The 16,628-nt window shown below is 39.8% G+C and overlaps 1 protein-coding gene across 1 annotated transcript in view; it reads left to right on the top strand.

The window, feature by feature from the left end:
* The first annotated feature begins 1,058 nt into the window (after positions 1 to 1,058).
* LOC107095694 (lipid phosphate phosphatase-related protein type 5-like) overlaps positions 1,059 to 16,628 on the top strand; it is an 89,309-nt gene continuing 73,739 nt past the window's right edge. The window contains exons 1-2 of the mRNA XM_015391914.1: positions 1,059 to 1,431; positions 10,302 to 10,412. Of these exons, the coding sequence (XP_015247400.1) occupies positions 10,302 to 10,412 (111 nt within the window). The 5' untranslated portion in view covers positions 1,059 to 1,431. The remainder of the gene's footprint in view (positions 1,432 to 10,301; positions 10,413 to 16,628) is intronic.

Genomic DNA, 16,628 nt, shown 5'->3' with positions numbered 1-16,628 from the left:
AATTTGCATGTTTTCTAAGCCAAAAAAATACTTTTTTTTTATTGGCCCACTTTATAAAGCCTCAAACTCAGCACTCATTCTAACATTTTAAATTGAATTGAAAATACTTCCTGGATGGAAGCGAAACATCTTCAAACTTGGAAACAAAGTCCAGTGGATTGTTTTTGTCAGTCCAGTATAAAATACCAGTAAAATTTGTGTAAATTAGTAAAATGTGAAGGTTTCCAAAGTAAGGCTCTTATTTTTTATTGCAAACAGGGTTAGAATCCGAGGCAAATACAGCCTTTGCCTCAATGCCTTCAGTAGATGTCCCAGTGCATGGCAGTGCACTCTCTGCCTGCATGTTTAAACATTTACTAAAAGGCTAAACCACAGAAAAAAAAAAACATTTTTATGCATGCTTAATCTGATACTTTCACAAAAATACTGAGCGCCGTTGATTCGGCACTGATTTAGTAGTAATTTGTTTAATGTAATGCTGCTCCATTAGGTAATGGACACACCTGTACATAAAAAGACACCAACCTCCAAATCCTCCTGCTGTAGAGCTTTGCGACCAGAAGGCCTATGACCTACATAGGGACATGTGTGGGTTGCACTCCACTTTTCTGCTTGACAATGCATCATTAACCCACTTCTGGCTGTTCAGAGCTGAGATCCCATATCACCTGAGCTCCCTCGTTGAGTGTGAGTCAAGGTGTTTAAAAAAAAGAAAAGGATTGAAAGACACAGCACTGACTATCATCTGATAATTCAGCTATTTCTCTCCTGGCTTTCCTTGTATAACCACAGACACTAGTTCAGAGCGAACAACGTCTCTCTGTACCAGAGTAGTTTCCAGGGGGACTAAAGTACACCGTTTTAGCCACAGTGTTGCTTCAGCCTCCAACACACACTCTCCTTTCTGCTTTCATACTCCCATCTCTCTCTCTTTCTTAAATTCCCTCTTCCCACAGCTTTTCCCTTCTCTCTTTCTTCCCCACACGCAGATGCAGATGCTGTCTCTCTCACACACCTTCTCCTCCTCTGCTGGTATCCACCAGCAACTGCACGAAGCAGGCAGCCCATGGATCCCATCACTTGACTAATTAGCCTGGAAGTGCTGCTGAAGATCCTCATATTTCGCCTGCCGACCCAGCAGCAGAGCGCAGACAGATATAGAGCAGCAGTCTGGCTGCAGGCTGAGTGCCTGGCATTGGGCAGGCTCTCTATCTCTCTCTATTCACACTTAGCACTGAAAGGCTTATAAGTGGCAGAGCGGCGGAAGTGAGGGGCGGCAATGCTTTGAAAGAGAAGAAAAAGAGGAGAAAGAGAGAGATCGGAGCTGAGACCACGAAAAGACCACAGGATGCGACTTCGCTGCAGGAGCAAATCCCCTTAGACTTCCAAGGCAGCTGCAACAACTGCTTCCGACACACACAGAAAGATAAGGTGAGACTTTTCCAAACAGCAACTGTGTGTGAGTGTGTGTTCAGTGTGCAGGAGAGAAAGGTAAAGAGAGGAGGAGTGAAAGACGTCCTCCTACAGATGGTATTCCTGCTGTGCCACTCCTAAGGTTCAACAATGTGGGTCACAGGGATGCTCAACTGCACACACACGCACGCATATGAACTAAAAAAAAAAAGACTAACTCCTTACTGTTCTAATATCTAAATCTGGATGCTGACAAAACAGCTTCTTCAACAGTGAAAGAAGTGGGATCAAACCTGAATGTGCGCCTGGATGTTTGTGTGAACCACTGCATGTGTGCCAGTGAGGTTTTTTAGTCTTTTTGTTGCCGTGGTGCCAGTGAAAGGCTTAAAGATGCACATAATAGTGCACAGCATGAAAAAATCAGCCATGGCAGGCTTTTTGCTTGGTTGCATCAAACAGCTTCAGAAGAGCAACACATAAAGGACATATCCAAATACTGTATGTACAGCATAGCGCCTGTCTGGGTGTGTGTATGCATAGATAGGTTCTTTTTATCTTCTGACATGAATATTACAACGTGCTCTCTGTGGATTGTGGATGTTTTGAAACATGCTTTTCGTTGAAATCACCTCATGCTTTTTAAACAGGAACTCAAAAATCAAACCTGTCATATATATGCAGGGATGCTGTTGCAGTGTATAGTGCTTTGAATTTTTTATATTTCGTGCAAATATATTATTTGAAAGATGCACTGATCAGAGTATTGTGGACAATTTCAGAACTGTAGTTTTAGAGAACTTAGCTATGATTATAGCTAATATTCTCTTTGTGACAGGTCATTAATTATTTATATTCAAAGTTCGACTGTAAAAACAAAAACTAAATGGGTGTTATCAGTCCTAACTGGATTCAGTGATCTCTCTGTTTATTTGCTACGGAATGCAACCCCTTGCCAAAAGCGTGTCTAAATCCAGGGGGCTTCATAGAGGAAACAGCAAAGTTGCTGTGAAATGTTCAGCCTTCTTGTAATATGCTTAAATTGACTCGGGGTTGATTCAGCCATTTGCTGGTTCATAAAAGTATTCCCAAGGCTGGTATTAACGGACATCTTGCAACAAAATGAGTACATTTCGTGCCCCAAAGCAAGGACTATAAAACGGCTAGGGCGAAATGGCGAAGGACTGAAATGACCAGTAACCCTCAAAGTCTCCCCTACAGTAGCTTTAACAGAAAGCAGAAAACACAGTTTCATTTTTAAAGGCTTTATTTTTTTTAACTTCTTGCAGATATGAAACTCTGAGTTTTTAACCTTCAGTAACCACTTCCACACCAAAAAGTGGTTGCACTTTTTGTGCTAAAAAAAACCCCGTTACCATTCCTTATCTTGCAATTTCCAGGAATTGTTGCAAATTTTTGAATGAATAATATCCCAAAAGTACAGCTGGCCAGGAGCCAATAGATGCTTTAGCCATGGATACAGAAATGTTTTGAACTAATGAAATTCAACGACGTGTATGATGTTAACCTGAGGCACTAGGCTGAAGCAAAACAAATATGGCTGCACCAGTGGACATACAGTACCTTTAGACTCCAGTATTCAGTCTGTTTTAGGGTGGAAACGCCTATTACTTTTTTTGCAACCCCAGCAAAAGGATGCGATTTGTGCCCTTATGGATGTGAAGATGCTTGATAGTTCCTGCTGACCCCATTTGAGCTGAGCATAGAGCTTAATTCATAGGTTACCACCACTAGTAGTGAAACAAATCAAGAAGGTGATACATCACAACTGCTACTGCTGCTGTGATTGGCAAAAAGCTTGACATGGGAGGTAGGTGTCCCTTGGTGGTTTACCCATTCAGCTCAAAGAATTGTTTTGAATTGTACCTTCTTTTCGTGAACACTTTCCACAGGAGCCTTTCCAGACAGAATACGACATAAATCTTTTCCTACTAACCATCGTCATTTATAATGTTGCCATATCAATTTAATTAGTTTTGAAATAGTGAGTTTTTAGAGTTTAGTGATTCTTCAATTGGTATATATGTCAGTGTAAATACACACACATATATATATATATATATATATATATATATATATATATATATATATATACCAATTGTGGTGTTGAGCTTAAAAGTTAGGGTTGATGTATTTTTCATTTTAAACAATACATTTTTAATTTTTGAAACATATTTCTATGTTAATTGAAAAGCCTGTTGAGGTTTCATTAATACAAAGCATCTTTTTTTTTTTTTTTTTTATTTACCAGCTTCGAAATGAGTGGAGATATTGATCAAGTGTCTTTTTTTCTCTTTACAGTTTTTCATTTTTAATTCCTGCTTTATCAAAGCATGCTTTATCAATAATTGACTGTTTGGTTCTACATTTATTATCATTCTTCTGATAAATTCCCTGCCTGTTCGTAAAGGGCTGAAGGACTCGCCCTTTTATCTATTATTCCACATTACTCATTCAGGGCCAAAATACAGGCATGAATGCAGTCCAGTTTTCTGAAGTGGAGCGCTCCACTTTAGCCGTAACAATCACTGATTGAGGAAAGGCCTGACGAGGCGGCGTAAAGTTGGGGAGATAATTGTTTCCAAGGAGATGAGGGAATAAGCGTGATAGCTGCAGAGAAAAAAACAGCTGGTCCTAAGATGAATAAATTACATATGGAGGGCTGATGTTTTTTTTCCATTTATCAGCGATAACAGAAGATTAGAGAGTTCACAACTCCCAACAAAACGCTTTCAAGGGCGAAAGATCTTTTGAGGTTTCTCTGCATTTAAGGAGCAGAGGACTGGCATTATTTAACGTGATCATTTGCATGTCAGAAACCCCAAAGCATCTCATGAGTTCTTACACTCACAGTCTTCTTGTGTTGTGTAGCTTGTCTGTCTTCTACCTGTTATCCAACTATCACAATTACTTCCCCTTGCTGAATCGGCTTGGTTTTTACCTCATTCTCTACTCTCCTAACTCCTAATGTCTGCATCATGACTTTGTCTCTTTGTTATCTCTTTATGTCAGGCCTTTGTTTTTGATCATCACTCCTCTGTTTCCACTCTAGTTCTCCTCCTTTCAGCCCCATTTTCCTCTCTTCCATCCTCCCATTGCCTCCTTGTTAGGTTTGTGTATTTGCCTCTGTATACCTGGGTTTGTGTTTGTGTTTTTTTATGTATCATGCAAGATGTACCTTTGTGTGCATCTACAAGCGTGTGTTTTTGTGTGTGAGTGAAGGACTGTATTTGTACGTTTTCATAGAAAAGAGGCTTTTTTTAAAAATTCTTTTGGTATTGAAAAGATTCCCCCTGTAACTCAGAGAGTATTATGTGCAGAAATAGAGGTCGCATAGGGTATCAGAAATCTCAATTTATGAGTGCACGGTTGACACAATATTCAAAGCTCAAAGCGTCCTCATTAGAGTTTGAGGTCTTTGAATTTTCACACACTTCCTGCTTCTTTGGTTCATTTAAAAAAGGGCTATTTCTTTTTAACTGCTGACGTTTCTGTAAATGTTAGAGAAAATCAACCTTTATCTGATGAACTGGATGCAACATAGTTTTGATTGAGCCACTGTTTAATTGTTGCCTTAATTTAATAAATATTTGAACATTTTAAATATGGGGGGAAGCATCAAAAGAACATTATGATTTGGATATAAAATTAGTCAATGTAAAGTCAATGACTTGATTAATTTGGTAGAGTTTCCTTACTGAATATAGAAAACCTTTAACCAATCTGAATTGTCTTTGTTTGATCCTTTGAGATGACTTGTGTTGTTATTTGGCGCTATACATATAAACTGAATTGAAGTATTCAATTAAATTAAGTACTTTTAATAAAATTAAGACAGTAGTATAATTATAAAATTAGTTTGACGGATGAGGATAAGGAGAAAGTTTGATCTAAACCCAAACTCAGGACTATGATGAAAGCGTTTATCACCATGTAGCCTTTAAACTAATAGGAAAACTGCATCAGCCACCCTACGATTGCAGCACTAAAACGTTTTTAAGACAGATATTGTTCACTTTGAAGGCCTGATCCTGTGTAACTGCTTATGTTTCTGTAAATTGTAGAGAAAGTCAACCTTTATTTGAACTAACCGAGCTCACATGAATGTGTAAAAAGATGCTTAGTAACATTAAAATACCAACCCATTTGCCAAGTTTATAGTTTCTCTGCAAAAAACTTGACATTTATTTCTTAGCGGCTCTGCATTCTGTTCATTCTACTGACTGTGTTTTAATGTTCCTCATCCTAATTCCTGCATTGTTGGGCTTGTTCTTCTCTGTTGGATTCTGCTGTTCCTGTTGCACTTGTTCCTTCGTGGTTCCCACCATTTCTGTAGGTTTTCAGGTTAATAAAGTCTCTAGCAGCCATTCAAAATGTCCCTTCCCAGTCAAATGCCAGCTGAATGGCAGCCTGCTCCCCTGCGACTCCCAGCCAAATCCCCTCCAACTTCCAGCCACTGACTCTCTCCTGGGCATGCATTTTTTTACTGCGACTCCACTCTTTCACTTAATTGCAGGGTCTGATCAGGAGATGAAGCTTCTCTTTAGATCTTAATGTACAAAAATCATGACAGAAACAATGTTTTAGTAAAAAGATTGATGTATAAAAAGGAATTGTAGAGACCAGTCAAGGACCAGCCAAGGGCCCATCTTGAATGGGCATTTTGAATGGCTACCACTGTATATGCCTTGGTCCTGTTGGCAACTCGCATTCATGAAAAAAACCCTTCATTGTCCAGCTTTCTGAAGGAGTAACTGAACTCCTACTTTGCATATAAACTCTAAATTGGGTCCTAAAGGTGCTTTCTTGATGTTGCTGCATTAATTTTGACATCTCTACTGTATGTCAAAATTTTTAATTACAAACAATACCACTTGATACACGGCAACGTCAAACATCCACGTTTTGGTATAATGGTGTTTGATTTAATGTTGAACTTGGAACTGGGAAGTCGGATTGACATATGCCCCATTTACGTTATCCCTCTGAAACCGATCCAGTTCTAACGGAGCTTGGATCAGTTAACCATGCCAAGCATAGTCCTTACTACCTTATACACATATTACTCAAATTTTCACGGCTCCTTGCCTCGTATCAGCGGCCCATGATACTACAGCTCTGAAGGCGGGAATTATGCAAGCCAAAAAAAATGGCGGCGCCCATACCATTCAGGAACTTATGTGCCTAAATAGCAACCTCCTCACAAGTTTCAATGACAGCTTAAGTCTCGGTGTGATCCCAGATAGCGCCATGCTCTTTTCATGACATTTATTGTTAATAGGCTGAGAAGAATTGTGTGTTGCGAGCAGGTGAAGAGATCTGTTAATTGCAAAGCCGGACATGCCGGAAAACCCGCAAAATGAAACAGCTGACAGCTGTAAATATGAGATCACGATCTACTAATGCACTCTTTGTTATCAGAGAACTAAGCCAAAACTAAACTGTACCAAGCCCTACTGTTTAACTAATACACTGCTCAAAACATTAAAGGAACACTTTAAAAACGCATCAGATCTCAATGGGGGAAAAAAAAATCGTTTATTTGTACTGATATGGACTGGGTGATGTGTTAGGAACAAAAGGTTGCCACATCATTTGCGGCACGCTAGTCTATTTAGCTGAAATTTCATTGCAGCAACTCAAAATGGTATTCAGTCATTTGTATGGCCCCCATGTTCGTGTATGCATGCCTGACAACGTAGGGGCATGCTCGTAATGAGACGACAGATGGCGTCCTGGGGTATCTCCTCCCAGATCTGGACCAGGGCATCACTGAGCTCCTGGACAGTCTGAGGTGCAACCTGGTAGCATTGGATGGATCAAAACATAATGTCCCAGAGGTGTTCTATTAGATTTAGGTCAGGAGCGAGTGGGGGTCAATCAATGGTATCAATTCCTTTATCCTCCAGGAACTGCCTGCATACTCTCGCTACCAGGAGGAACCCAGGACCCACTGCACCAGCATAGGGTCTGATAATAGGTGCAAGGATTTCATCCCAATACCTAATGGCAGTCAGGGTGCCGTTGTCTAGCCTGTATAGGTCTGTGCTTCCCTCCTTGGACATGCCTCCGCAGACCATCACTGACCCACCACCAAAGCGGTCATGCTGAACGATGTTACAGGCAGCATAATGTTCTCCACGGCTTCTCCAGACCCTTTCACGTCTGTCACATGTGCTCAGGGTGAACCTGCTCTCATCAGTAAAAAGCACAGGGTGCCAGTGGCAGACTTGCCAATACCAGTGTTCTGTGGCAAATGCCAATCGAGCTCCACGGTGTTGGGCAGTGAGCACAGGGCCCACTAGAGGACTTCAGGCCCTCAGGTCATCCTTGTGAAGTCTGTTTCTGATTGTTTGGTCAGAGACATTCACACCAGTTACCTGCTGGAGGTCATTTTGCATGTTAACGATTCACTCTTGCTTTCTAAGTATGTATCAAAAAAAGTCAAAGTACTGTTATTGCATATCTGTGAAGTTTCTCAGTCATCCAGTTCATGGTCGAGGTTTAAAAGTTCAGCCTAGGCAACTGGACGTGAAGTTTTCTAGAAGACATATTGCCTCTCATCCAAGAGGATTCCTTAGTTCTAACTAGTGATGGGGAGCTTTGAGATTAATATAGTTTAGGTCTAACTAAAAATGATGGGAACCAAATGGTGACTCTGATCCCTCCTACTGGATTGGCCAAGAAAGTCACCTGGGGTGTTAATGATCATTAGGAGGTTCTGATGGGTCGGTACTGCCCTCATCAGAGTGATTTCTGTAATATGCCTCATTCAGTTTATTTCACCCTTGTCTAGAGTTAGGAGACAACCGCTCTCCGTCATCTCACTCCCAACTCCCCACATAACTCCAGGAGAGAGACAGGTCCAAGGTTTCTTTTATTTGGCTGAGAAAAAAAAAAGGCACAGTCTAATATCTGATCTCACACCAGGTTGAAGTGCACAGGGATATGGTGCTGATTGAAAAGCCTACTGAGTTTTTCAGAGACTTCAGCAACCTATGGACATATGGCAGTGCTACCCACTGCTCGTTAGACCTGAGGAAGCCTTTTGGATGAGGGGTGAAACCTCTTCTAGCTCCCTGTTCTTTTGCCTTAAGTGAACTTTTCAAGCGCTGCTCCGATGTTAACTAGTCTCTTATTCGTGTATTTTGTTGATTCATTTATTGTTCTTTATTGTTGTTTGTAAAAAAAAAAAATTCTGAAATAAATTCCTATTCATTCATTCATTCATTCATTCATTCATTCATTCATTCATTCATTCATTCATTCAGTTAGTCATTCACTCATACTTTTGTAGTATGGTTTAACTAGTTTGAATGATCTAAACCCTGGGTGTAAACCAGGGTTTCATAAAAGAGAAAAAATAATTATTGTTTAAGACAATCCTACTTATTGTTAGGATTGTTTTAAACATATCAGATCTGAACAGTTTTATCTTGCTTTACTTAAAACGCATCTCTTTAAAGGACAAGTGGCTATAGACACTTGGATTGTAGGAAATCTGTCTTATTTAACTGAGGCTTTAGATAAAACAATACGACATCCAACAGGCGAGTTATTGAAACCTCAAATCAAATCAGCCAAAGAAGTGTGCCCCTTCCTCTGTCTTGTGATTGAAGTCTGACTGTATCGGTATCCAGGGCCTTTCTTTACTCAATAATTTTATGCCTTGGTTATCCATTGTCTATTGGTAAATAAACTGAATTATTTGCAGCTTTGTTTATGCTGTCACCAAATAATTGGAAACTTAAATGTTTTCCATTCAGCGAAACCTGTGTAAGTGTCCCTGACTCAATACTCTTCAGGAACATATTAAAAGGCTGCTGTCTTTTTGTGCAGGTGAACAAACTTCCACCTGAGCGCCTGGGTTCTGGATCACATTGGAAGAATAGAAGTCTTTTTAATGAAACACGGCCGATTATTACAGCCGAAATCTGTTTCCATCTTAATCAGCCCAGAGTTTATTTGTATTTTCAGCTCTTAAAATAAGAAAAAAATAAAATGATTCATACAATTTTAGCAGTGATTTTCTTCTATTTTGATGTACAAAAGAAACATAATGCTATAACACATACAATAGAAATACTAAAAGAAAAAAAAAAATTCTGGTTCTTTTATTTTACTTTTGTTGTGAAAATTCAATTCTAATATCTTTATAAAACGGCTGAAGCTGCAAAGACTAGTATTTGTTATTATAAAACATCAGTTAGTTTTCTATATAATTTTTAGCCTGTATTAAGAGCCATTGTAGAGGCTCCAAAGAGCCACGTGTGGCTCTGGAGGTGCAGGTTGCAGACCCCTGCTTTAATGCAACAAAACCTCTATTACACCTATGGATCAATGCTGCAGGAAGTGGTCACAAGCTAATTGAAAGAAGTAACAGATTAAGGGGAATGCTCGAAGCAACAAATGACCTGCCCCTTGGCTGTTTAATGTCCAATTTGGGAGAAAATATATGCAGTTAGCTTCATCAGAACATAAGAAAAAAACATGGAACAAATGATCCCACCAGCAATCAAGCCTGATCAATTCCCTCCATCCATCCGTTTGTCCAACCGTCCGTCCATCCGTCCGTCCGTCCGTCCATCCATCCATCCATCCATCCATCCATCCGCCTAGTGACATCAACCAGCTGCATATCCGCCAGGATTGCAGGAGAGAAATAGATGAATTGGTAATTTTTGTGTGTTGACTACCTTTGTGTTGTACTTATTCCATCCAAGGTTTTTCAAAGGGTCCAAAATTTGTTATTTTTAAAGCTAGCAGCTACATTGGTATATAGCTTTCTTTATGCTCAGAATGTTACATTTTTTACAAACAGGAATGCATTTGATAGACAAAAGCCTTACAGTGTGCTGTAACTCCCACAGATGATGGACAGTCAGCGACCATCTCAGGGGAGGCCCATGAGGAACCTTCCTGCAGACAGAGGCCAGCTGAAAACCAGCACTTACATTGTGCCCTGCTTCCTCTTTGTGGAGGTGAGTTTGAAATATTCTCCAGAGTGATTTTAAGGAAATTGTCAAGTAAAAAACCGCTTGCTACATTGGTAGTTACAGAAGCATCTGGGAAGTTTAAATCCAATAAAAGACGCTAATGGGCATTAAAAAGAAAAAAATTCCATCATAAAATGATTCTCTTATTTCCCTTGCATCTCTATTTTGCATCCTTTCATGTGTTTTTCATGGCAGATTAACATGAACGCCTGTCAGCTGCAGAAACCGCGTCAGATGGCAGGCTTTGTTTTCAGTTCACTGACTCCCAAAAGGAGTGATTGATTTGGATGAATTACCACAAATGGGTAATTATCCTCAGCCCTTGAATCACTAAGTGATAACATTTAAACGGATTGTGAGGGTATCTATCAAGGAAGTCCTCCTGAATGCTTTCTTTCCTCATAAACTCCTGCTACTCTCTCTCTGTCTCTTCCCACAACTCTTAATTTCTCTGTGTAATCCCTAAATGACCTGGCGAAGCCCTCGTGGTCATTGCTTATATTTCCAAATTAATTGGCCTAATTAAGAAGGGAAACCCAATTTGGCCATCCCACTTTTAGCATGCTGTAAGTCATCTGAACCACAGCTGTGATGGAAGGATGAGTTCAATTAGCCTTTTGCTTTTTTTTTTTTTTTTATTCTATAATAGCTAATGCAATTAAAACATGTCTCCGCATAAATCGCTTTGCAAATGTCATCATCTCTGTAAAGGATTTTTATAAATCTTATGTTACCGACACAATCTTTAATTTTATTGGTATTTTAGAGATTATCAAAAAGCGGTGAATATTTTTGAAGCATGAAGCCCAGATTTAGTAAAGATTTTGAAGATGTAAGAGTGTACAAACCTAAATCGGCTTAGAGCTCTTCTGCTCCACTGTATTAATTTCCTAGACAGAGCCAACGATGCAGCTAGTTTACTATTACCTTCTCCAAAATAGAAAGTCCTTCTAGATCAGTACCTCTCTGCTCCTTTTGTGTTTATCTGCAACCCCCAGTCTTCCTTGTTGAAGTCTGACACAAATTAAAGGCTTGTTATTTCGGATCTTAGTATTTGCATTGGCAAAAACATTTATCTGGGTGTTATCTGCTTAGAGCTCCTACTTTTATTTATTTGCTGTGTCCTGTTTATGGCTTTTGGCAAACTGCAGAAGTAGCTCTGAGATAGTTTTCTGTCTGTCATGCCCTTTTGATTAAGAGATGTTGAATTGAACAGACTGCAAAATGTTCAAAGCTTAAGGACCTTTTTTATTTAACATAATTCTTTTGAGGCAAGGCAAGGCAAATTTATTTGTATAGCACAATTCAGTACAAAGACAATGCAAAGTGCTTTACATGATTAAAATATAGGAAAATAAAACAGAATCAAAGCAAGTAGGAAAAAAATGAAATAAAAATGCAGAAACAAAAAAGAATATTAAAAACAGTTGGACTAAAGAAAATAAAAAAGTTGAACTAATGATGTTTCAGTTGAACTGTTTAACTAGAACAGTGGAAGGCAATCCTAAACAAATGTGTTTTTAGTCTTGATTTAAAGGAACTCAGGCTTTCTGCACATTTACAGTTTTCTGGAAGTTTGTTCCAGATAAGTGGAGCATAGGAACTAAATGCTGCTTCTCCATGTTTAGTTCTGGTTCTAGGTATGCAGAGCAGGCTGGAGCCAGAAGACCTGAGTGGTCTGGAGGGTTGATACACTGATAGCAAGTCTGTGATGTATTTAGGTGCTAAGCCATTCAGAGATTTATAGACTAACAGAAGTATTTTAAAGTCTATTCTCTGAGATACAGGGAGCCAGTGAAAGGACTTTAGAACTGGGGTGATATGCTCTACTTTCTTAGTCTTAGTGAGGACACGGGCAGCAGCGTTCTGGATCAGCTGCAGCTGTCTGATCCATTTTTTAGGCAGACCTGTGGAAACACTGTTGCAGTAATCAATTCGACTAAAAATAAACGCATGGATTAGTTTTTCCAGATCATGCTGAGACATTAGTCCTTTAATCCTGGAAATGTTCTTCAGGTGATAGAAAGCCGACCTTGTAATTGTCTTTAAATGTTTTTGGAGGTTCAAGTCTGGTCACTGCAATTTGTGTTCTTTGGCTTTCATGATGCTCTCTAGTCACTGATGTTCTCCAGGAAAACATATGAGGCCTTAAGAGAAAATCCACGATGGCTTCTGAAGGCTGTTGGCTTTACGGGATTTTGTTTTGGGATGTTAGAATAAAAAACTTGTCTTATTTATATTACCATTTTCCCTTTAATTTAATAATTGTTCAATTTTTTTTTAAATGGACCATCATGCAAGATCTGATTACAATACATTGGCGGTTGTAGCTGTAGAGAGGGGTATGAGTGTAAAGCTGAAAAACTTGAACTCTTATATATCTCAGGTTGTGTGGAGGTTTATAGAGAACCCAAATGCAGAGATGGGAGCTGAGGGGGTTTCTTGCAGATCTAATAATAGTGGCAACAGAAGCATATATCTAAAAATAACTGATCAAGGAACACAGGACCCAGAAGACAGGGGGACACATAGGTTAAGGAGGGAATGAAGAAATGAAGTCAACAGCAACTACAGAGGAGGAATATAAATGCCAAACAGAACAAAGAATGGAGTAATCAACTGATTGGGAGCAGGTGTGGACAGAAGGACCTAGAAGGGAGCTAGGGGGATAGAGACTGACACAAGGGGGCAATAAGGAGTAAACAAGAAATACATAAGAACTCAAATACAACCAAACAACAACTAGAATGATACAGAATGAAAATTAAACCAGTTACTTAGAAACTACAGAAAGACATTAAACAAATTGTAACTAAAAATTTAAAAAGATAACTTAATAGAAACAAAAAGCCCAGAAAAGGCAGAATAATGACTACATACGATAAACAATCCTGGACGATAGAAAAAGAGAAGATTGGTGAGAAACGTTTATGATAGAAGCCCAAACTTTAGACCTTGTTTTTTATTGTTTTTGTTAGATCTGAGTTCTGCTCCTCTTTAAAGAGTTCCTTGGAAGAACCTCTTTCAACCCTTTTCTTCTTTCTGTTTGTGTTCATTCATGGTCTCCTCTTGAGATCCTCCTTTTGGTTTTAAACAGTTCAGCCCAAACCATTAATGTTATGTTTCTTCCTACATGAAACCACTCAGTAAATTTTATCTCATATTTTACAATTACTCAGAGCTTTGCATACATTTGCTCCTCCCCTCCTACGGTATTCTCTTTGATGCTCTGGACTCGTTCCTGACATCACTTTTTTTTAAACACTCATTCACTTGAGTAATTACATCATTTGCACCAAATCTCCCCATTTTATCCCTTTTACATAAAATCTCATCACTCCCTCCACCCACTCGTGCCTGTCTGCAGTCATCACCTCTTCTTTCTCCTCAGTGCTTCTGTCCTTCATACCCCCCCTCCCCTTTTTTCTAATGTTTCTGATAGTTCTGTCCTCAGCTTCATTTTCTTGTGATACATTTTTTTCCCCTGCTCTTGACCCCGTCCTTCTGCTCACCCAACCTTGAGGTCAAGGCAAACCCAGGTGGGGAATTTCTTCTCATTTTGTCATCCTTCTGCACCCTCCAGGAGGCATCTGCTCTTGTTTGGGTTTGTTCAGACGCAGCCAGAGGTGGGATGATGTGAATCTGGCTTGACTGTAATGACTGCATATGAACAATCCTGGAACTGCACGCATTGCGGTGGTTTAATAAAGGGCGTTTTAAAATAAAAATTTCCCCTCTTCATTGGTTTTCATACAGAGGCTCCTTGCTGTTGCATAGCTCCCCCCGGAGGGCAATCTATCCTTTGTTGTTACATTAGCATGTGATTATCTATGTCTTTTCTATTCAAATGCCCCATGTGATTCTCGTTCCTCTCCTACGATCTGAAGCTGATTCTTTTTCTCCTTTCCTCTTTATCAATACAATCTGGCTGCTCACACTGTATCCTTCTTTATCTCTTTATCTGCTTGATAATAGTTTTCCTCAGTGTAACCTAAAGCCATTTCATCGGTTCTTTTATCTGAGGTCTAGTCTGTAGGATCTGACACTGATCATCCCTTTTCTCCGCTGTCCCTGACTGTCTGCATTATCTCTTTGATCAAAATGTGATTTTTTTTTTTTTGCTCATTTAGGAGTGTAAGCCTTAGCTTTACATATTAAACAAAAAAGCCATATGGGGAGCTGATAAATGCTCAGCTAACCTCCACCATTGATGTTCCTGCCAATTTTGAAAAGCCACACAAGTGGTTGGCCACGGCCTCACGGCTGCACTGTTTCAGTAGACCCTCTTTAGAAAGGCATTTTGATATGACAGCTTCCTGACAGAGCTGAGTAGGAGGAGGTTTGCTCAGACGTTGCTGCGATCTGGGTCAGACGGACCAGCTGTGAAAATCTGCTCCACAGTCGGCACATGCAGTACATTGCTAAAGTATTCACACCCCTGGAGCTTTAACACATTTTTTTTTTACAAACACCAAGCATTAAATACCTACGGAGGGGATTTATTTTTGCTTTTTGTGATTTCAAAAATGTATTCCAAAAAAAAGGACATAAAAAAATCTTGGGGTAAAAATTATTGGTATATCTGTTGGAAAAGGTTTCTACCTCAGTCAAAAGTCTTTGTCTCCACTTACAGGCTTTCTTCCAGTTTTTTTTATTTATCTTTTTCTAGTTTTCAGTTTTTTTAATCTTTAGTATGACTTTGCCAACGCTATGATGACATGGAGGGCAATCTGTTACTTTGTTGACATATCTAGCATTGTTAAAGGGATATTGTGTAATAATTTCTGCCTGAAATCACTGACTGCTTTTACATATGTGTCCATCCATCCTTTTTCCGTCACGCTTATCCCTGCTGGGGTAGTGAGAGGTGCTGGTGCCTATCTCCAGCTGTCAATGGCCGAGAGGCGGGGTACACCCTGGACAGGTCGCCGGTCTATGTGTCATTATGGGTTATTATTACCTCCACCAATATTCAGATACTGTTTCATAAGCAACGAGTTTTATATTAGTATATACATGAGGCTGGTCACCCGTCAGCTATTTTAAAAGTACAGAAGCTGGCGAGGGATAAAATAGTACTAATGTGGGGATGACAGTGCCTTTCCCCTTGCTTGCGGCTGTGAAGATCATTTGGAGATGCTAACCCAACAGCTGAAAGTCTGTTCTACTGCAGCACAATATATAGGACCAAGAATAAGGCAGCAGCAACACAAGAAACGGTTTCACCATTCCAAAAAATGGGAAAAAGAGAACTTCAAGACAACGGAATCAGAAACAGAAAAAAAAAAGGATAAAAGTCGGGTAAGCCCTCTCCAGATGGAAGGCTCTAATGATGGACAAGTAATGGAGCTGTACTGCCTAAATTAGCCTAAAACTAACTTTTTCCATTTCGTTTAATCAGACATTGTTGCTCGTTACCATAGGAGGCAGAAAAGTTGATCCAGCAAACGTATACAAATCTTGTTGATACAGAATTGTAGGTTTATGTAGGTTTAGTAACTTTCAAAGCTGCTGTGAATGCTGGATTTTCATTACAGTAAATCCCAGTTTTAATAGAGTTAACATCACTTTGGATGTTATGTTAAATCTGCCTTGTCAAAGCTTTTTGACTCATAATAATAATAAAAAAGATAGAACTTTATTGATCTTAAATTGGAGAAATCTATCTCTGCATTTAACCCATCCCCTTGGGGAGCTGTGTGCTGCCATTTTGCGGTGCCCAGGGAGAACTGTGGGGTTAAGGTTCTTGCTCGAAAGTGAATGCGCAGGCTGTGGGGATCGAACCGGGTATTTGCAATCTTCTTTAGAGCACAAGTGCACTGCTCTAATCACTAACCACTAGGCCAACACTCCCGCCAACACTGTAACAAGGCAGCTACACACTGCATGAAAAGGGAGATTTTCGTCCCTGTAAATTCCCGCAGATCTCCCTGCTTTTCGTCAATTTCCGACAATTTGCAACCCGCGCTTGTCGCCGTTTGTCAGTGCCACAAATTGTCGGAAACGGACTTTGACGTATGTGGAGAGCGATCAGCTGTACTAATGGCCCTAATTAGCATATGAATGCAGCAAACCCGCGCGGCTGGCCAGGTCTGGCTTGAATAACCTTCTCAGTATTGGCTGAAACCACTATTCTCCAACAAATGAAATCGCTCGTGATTGGCCGCAAAACCACACGTGGCCACGCCAGGCTTTAATTTT

The sequence above is a fragment of the Cyprinodon variegatus genome, unplaced genomic scaffold, assembly GCF_000732505.1.
Source record: "Cyprinodon variegatus isolate N-32 unplaced genomic scaffold, C_variegatus-1.0 Scaffold564, whole genome shotgun sequence".
NCBI classification, from domain to species: Eukaryota; Metazoa; Chordata; class Actinopteri; order Cyprinodontiformes; family Cyprinodontidae; genus Cyprinodon; species Cyprinodon variegatus.
The sequence above is the reverse complement of the archived record's forward strand: the minus strand, read 5'-3'. Positions and strand labels throughout refer to the sequence as shown.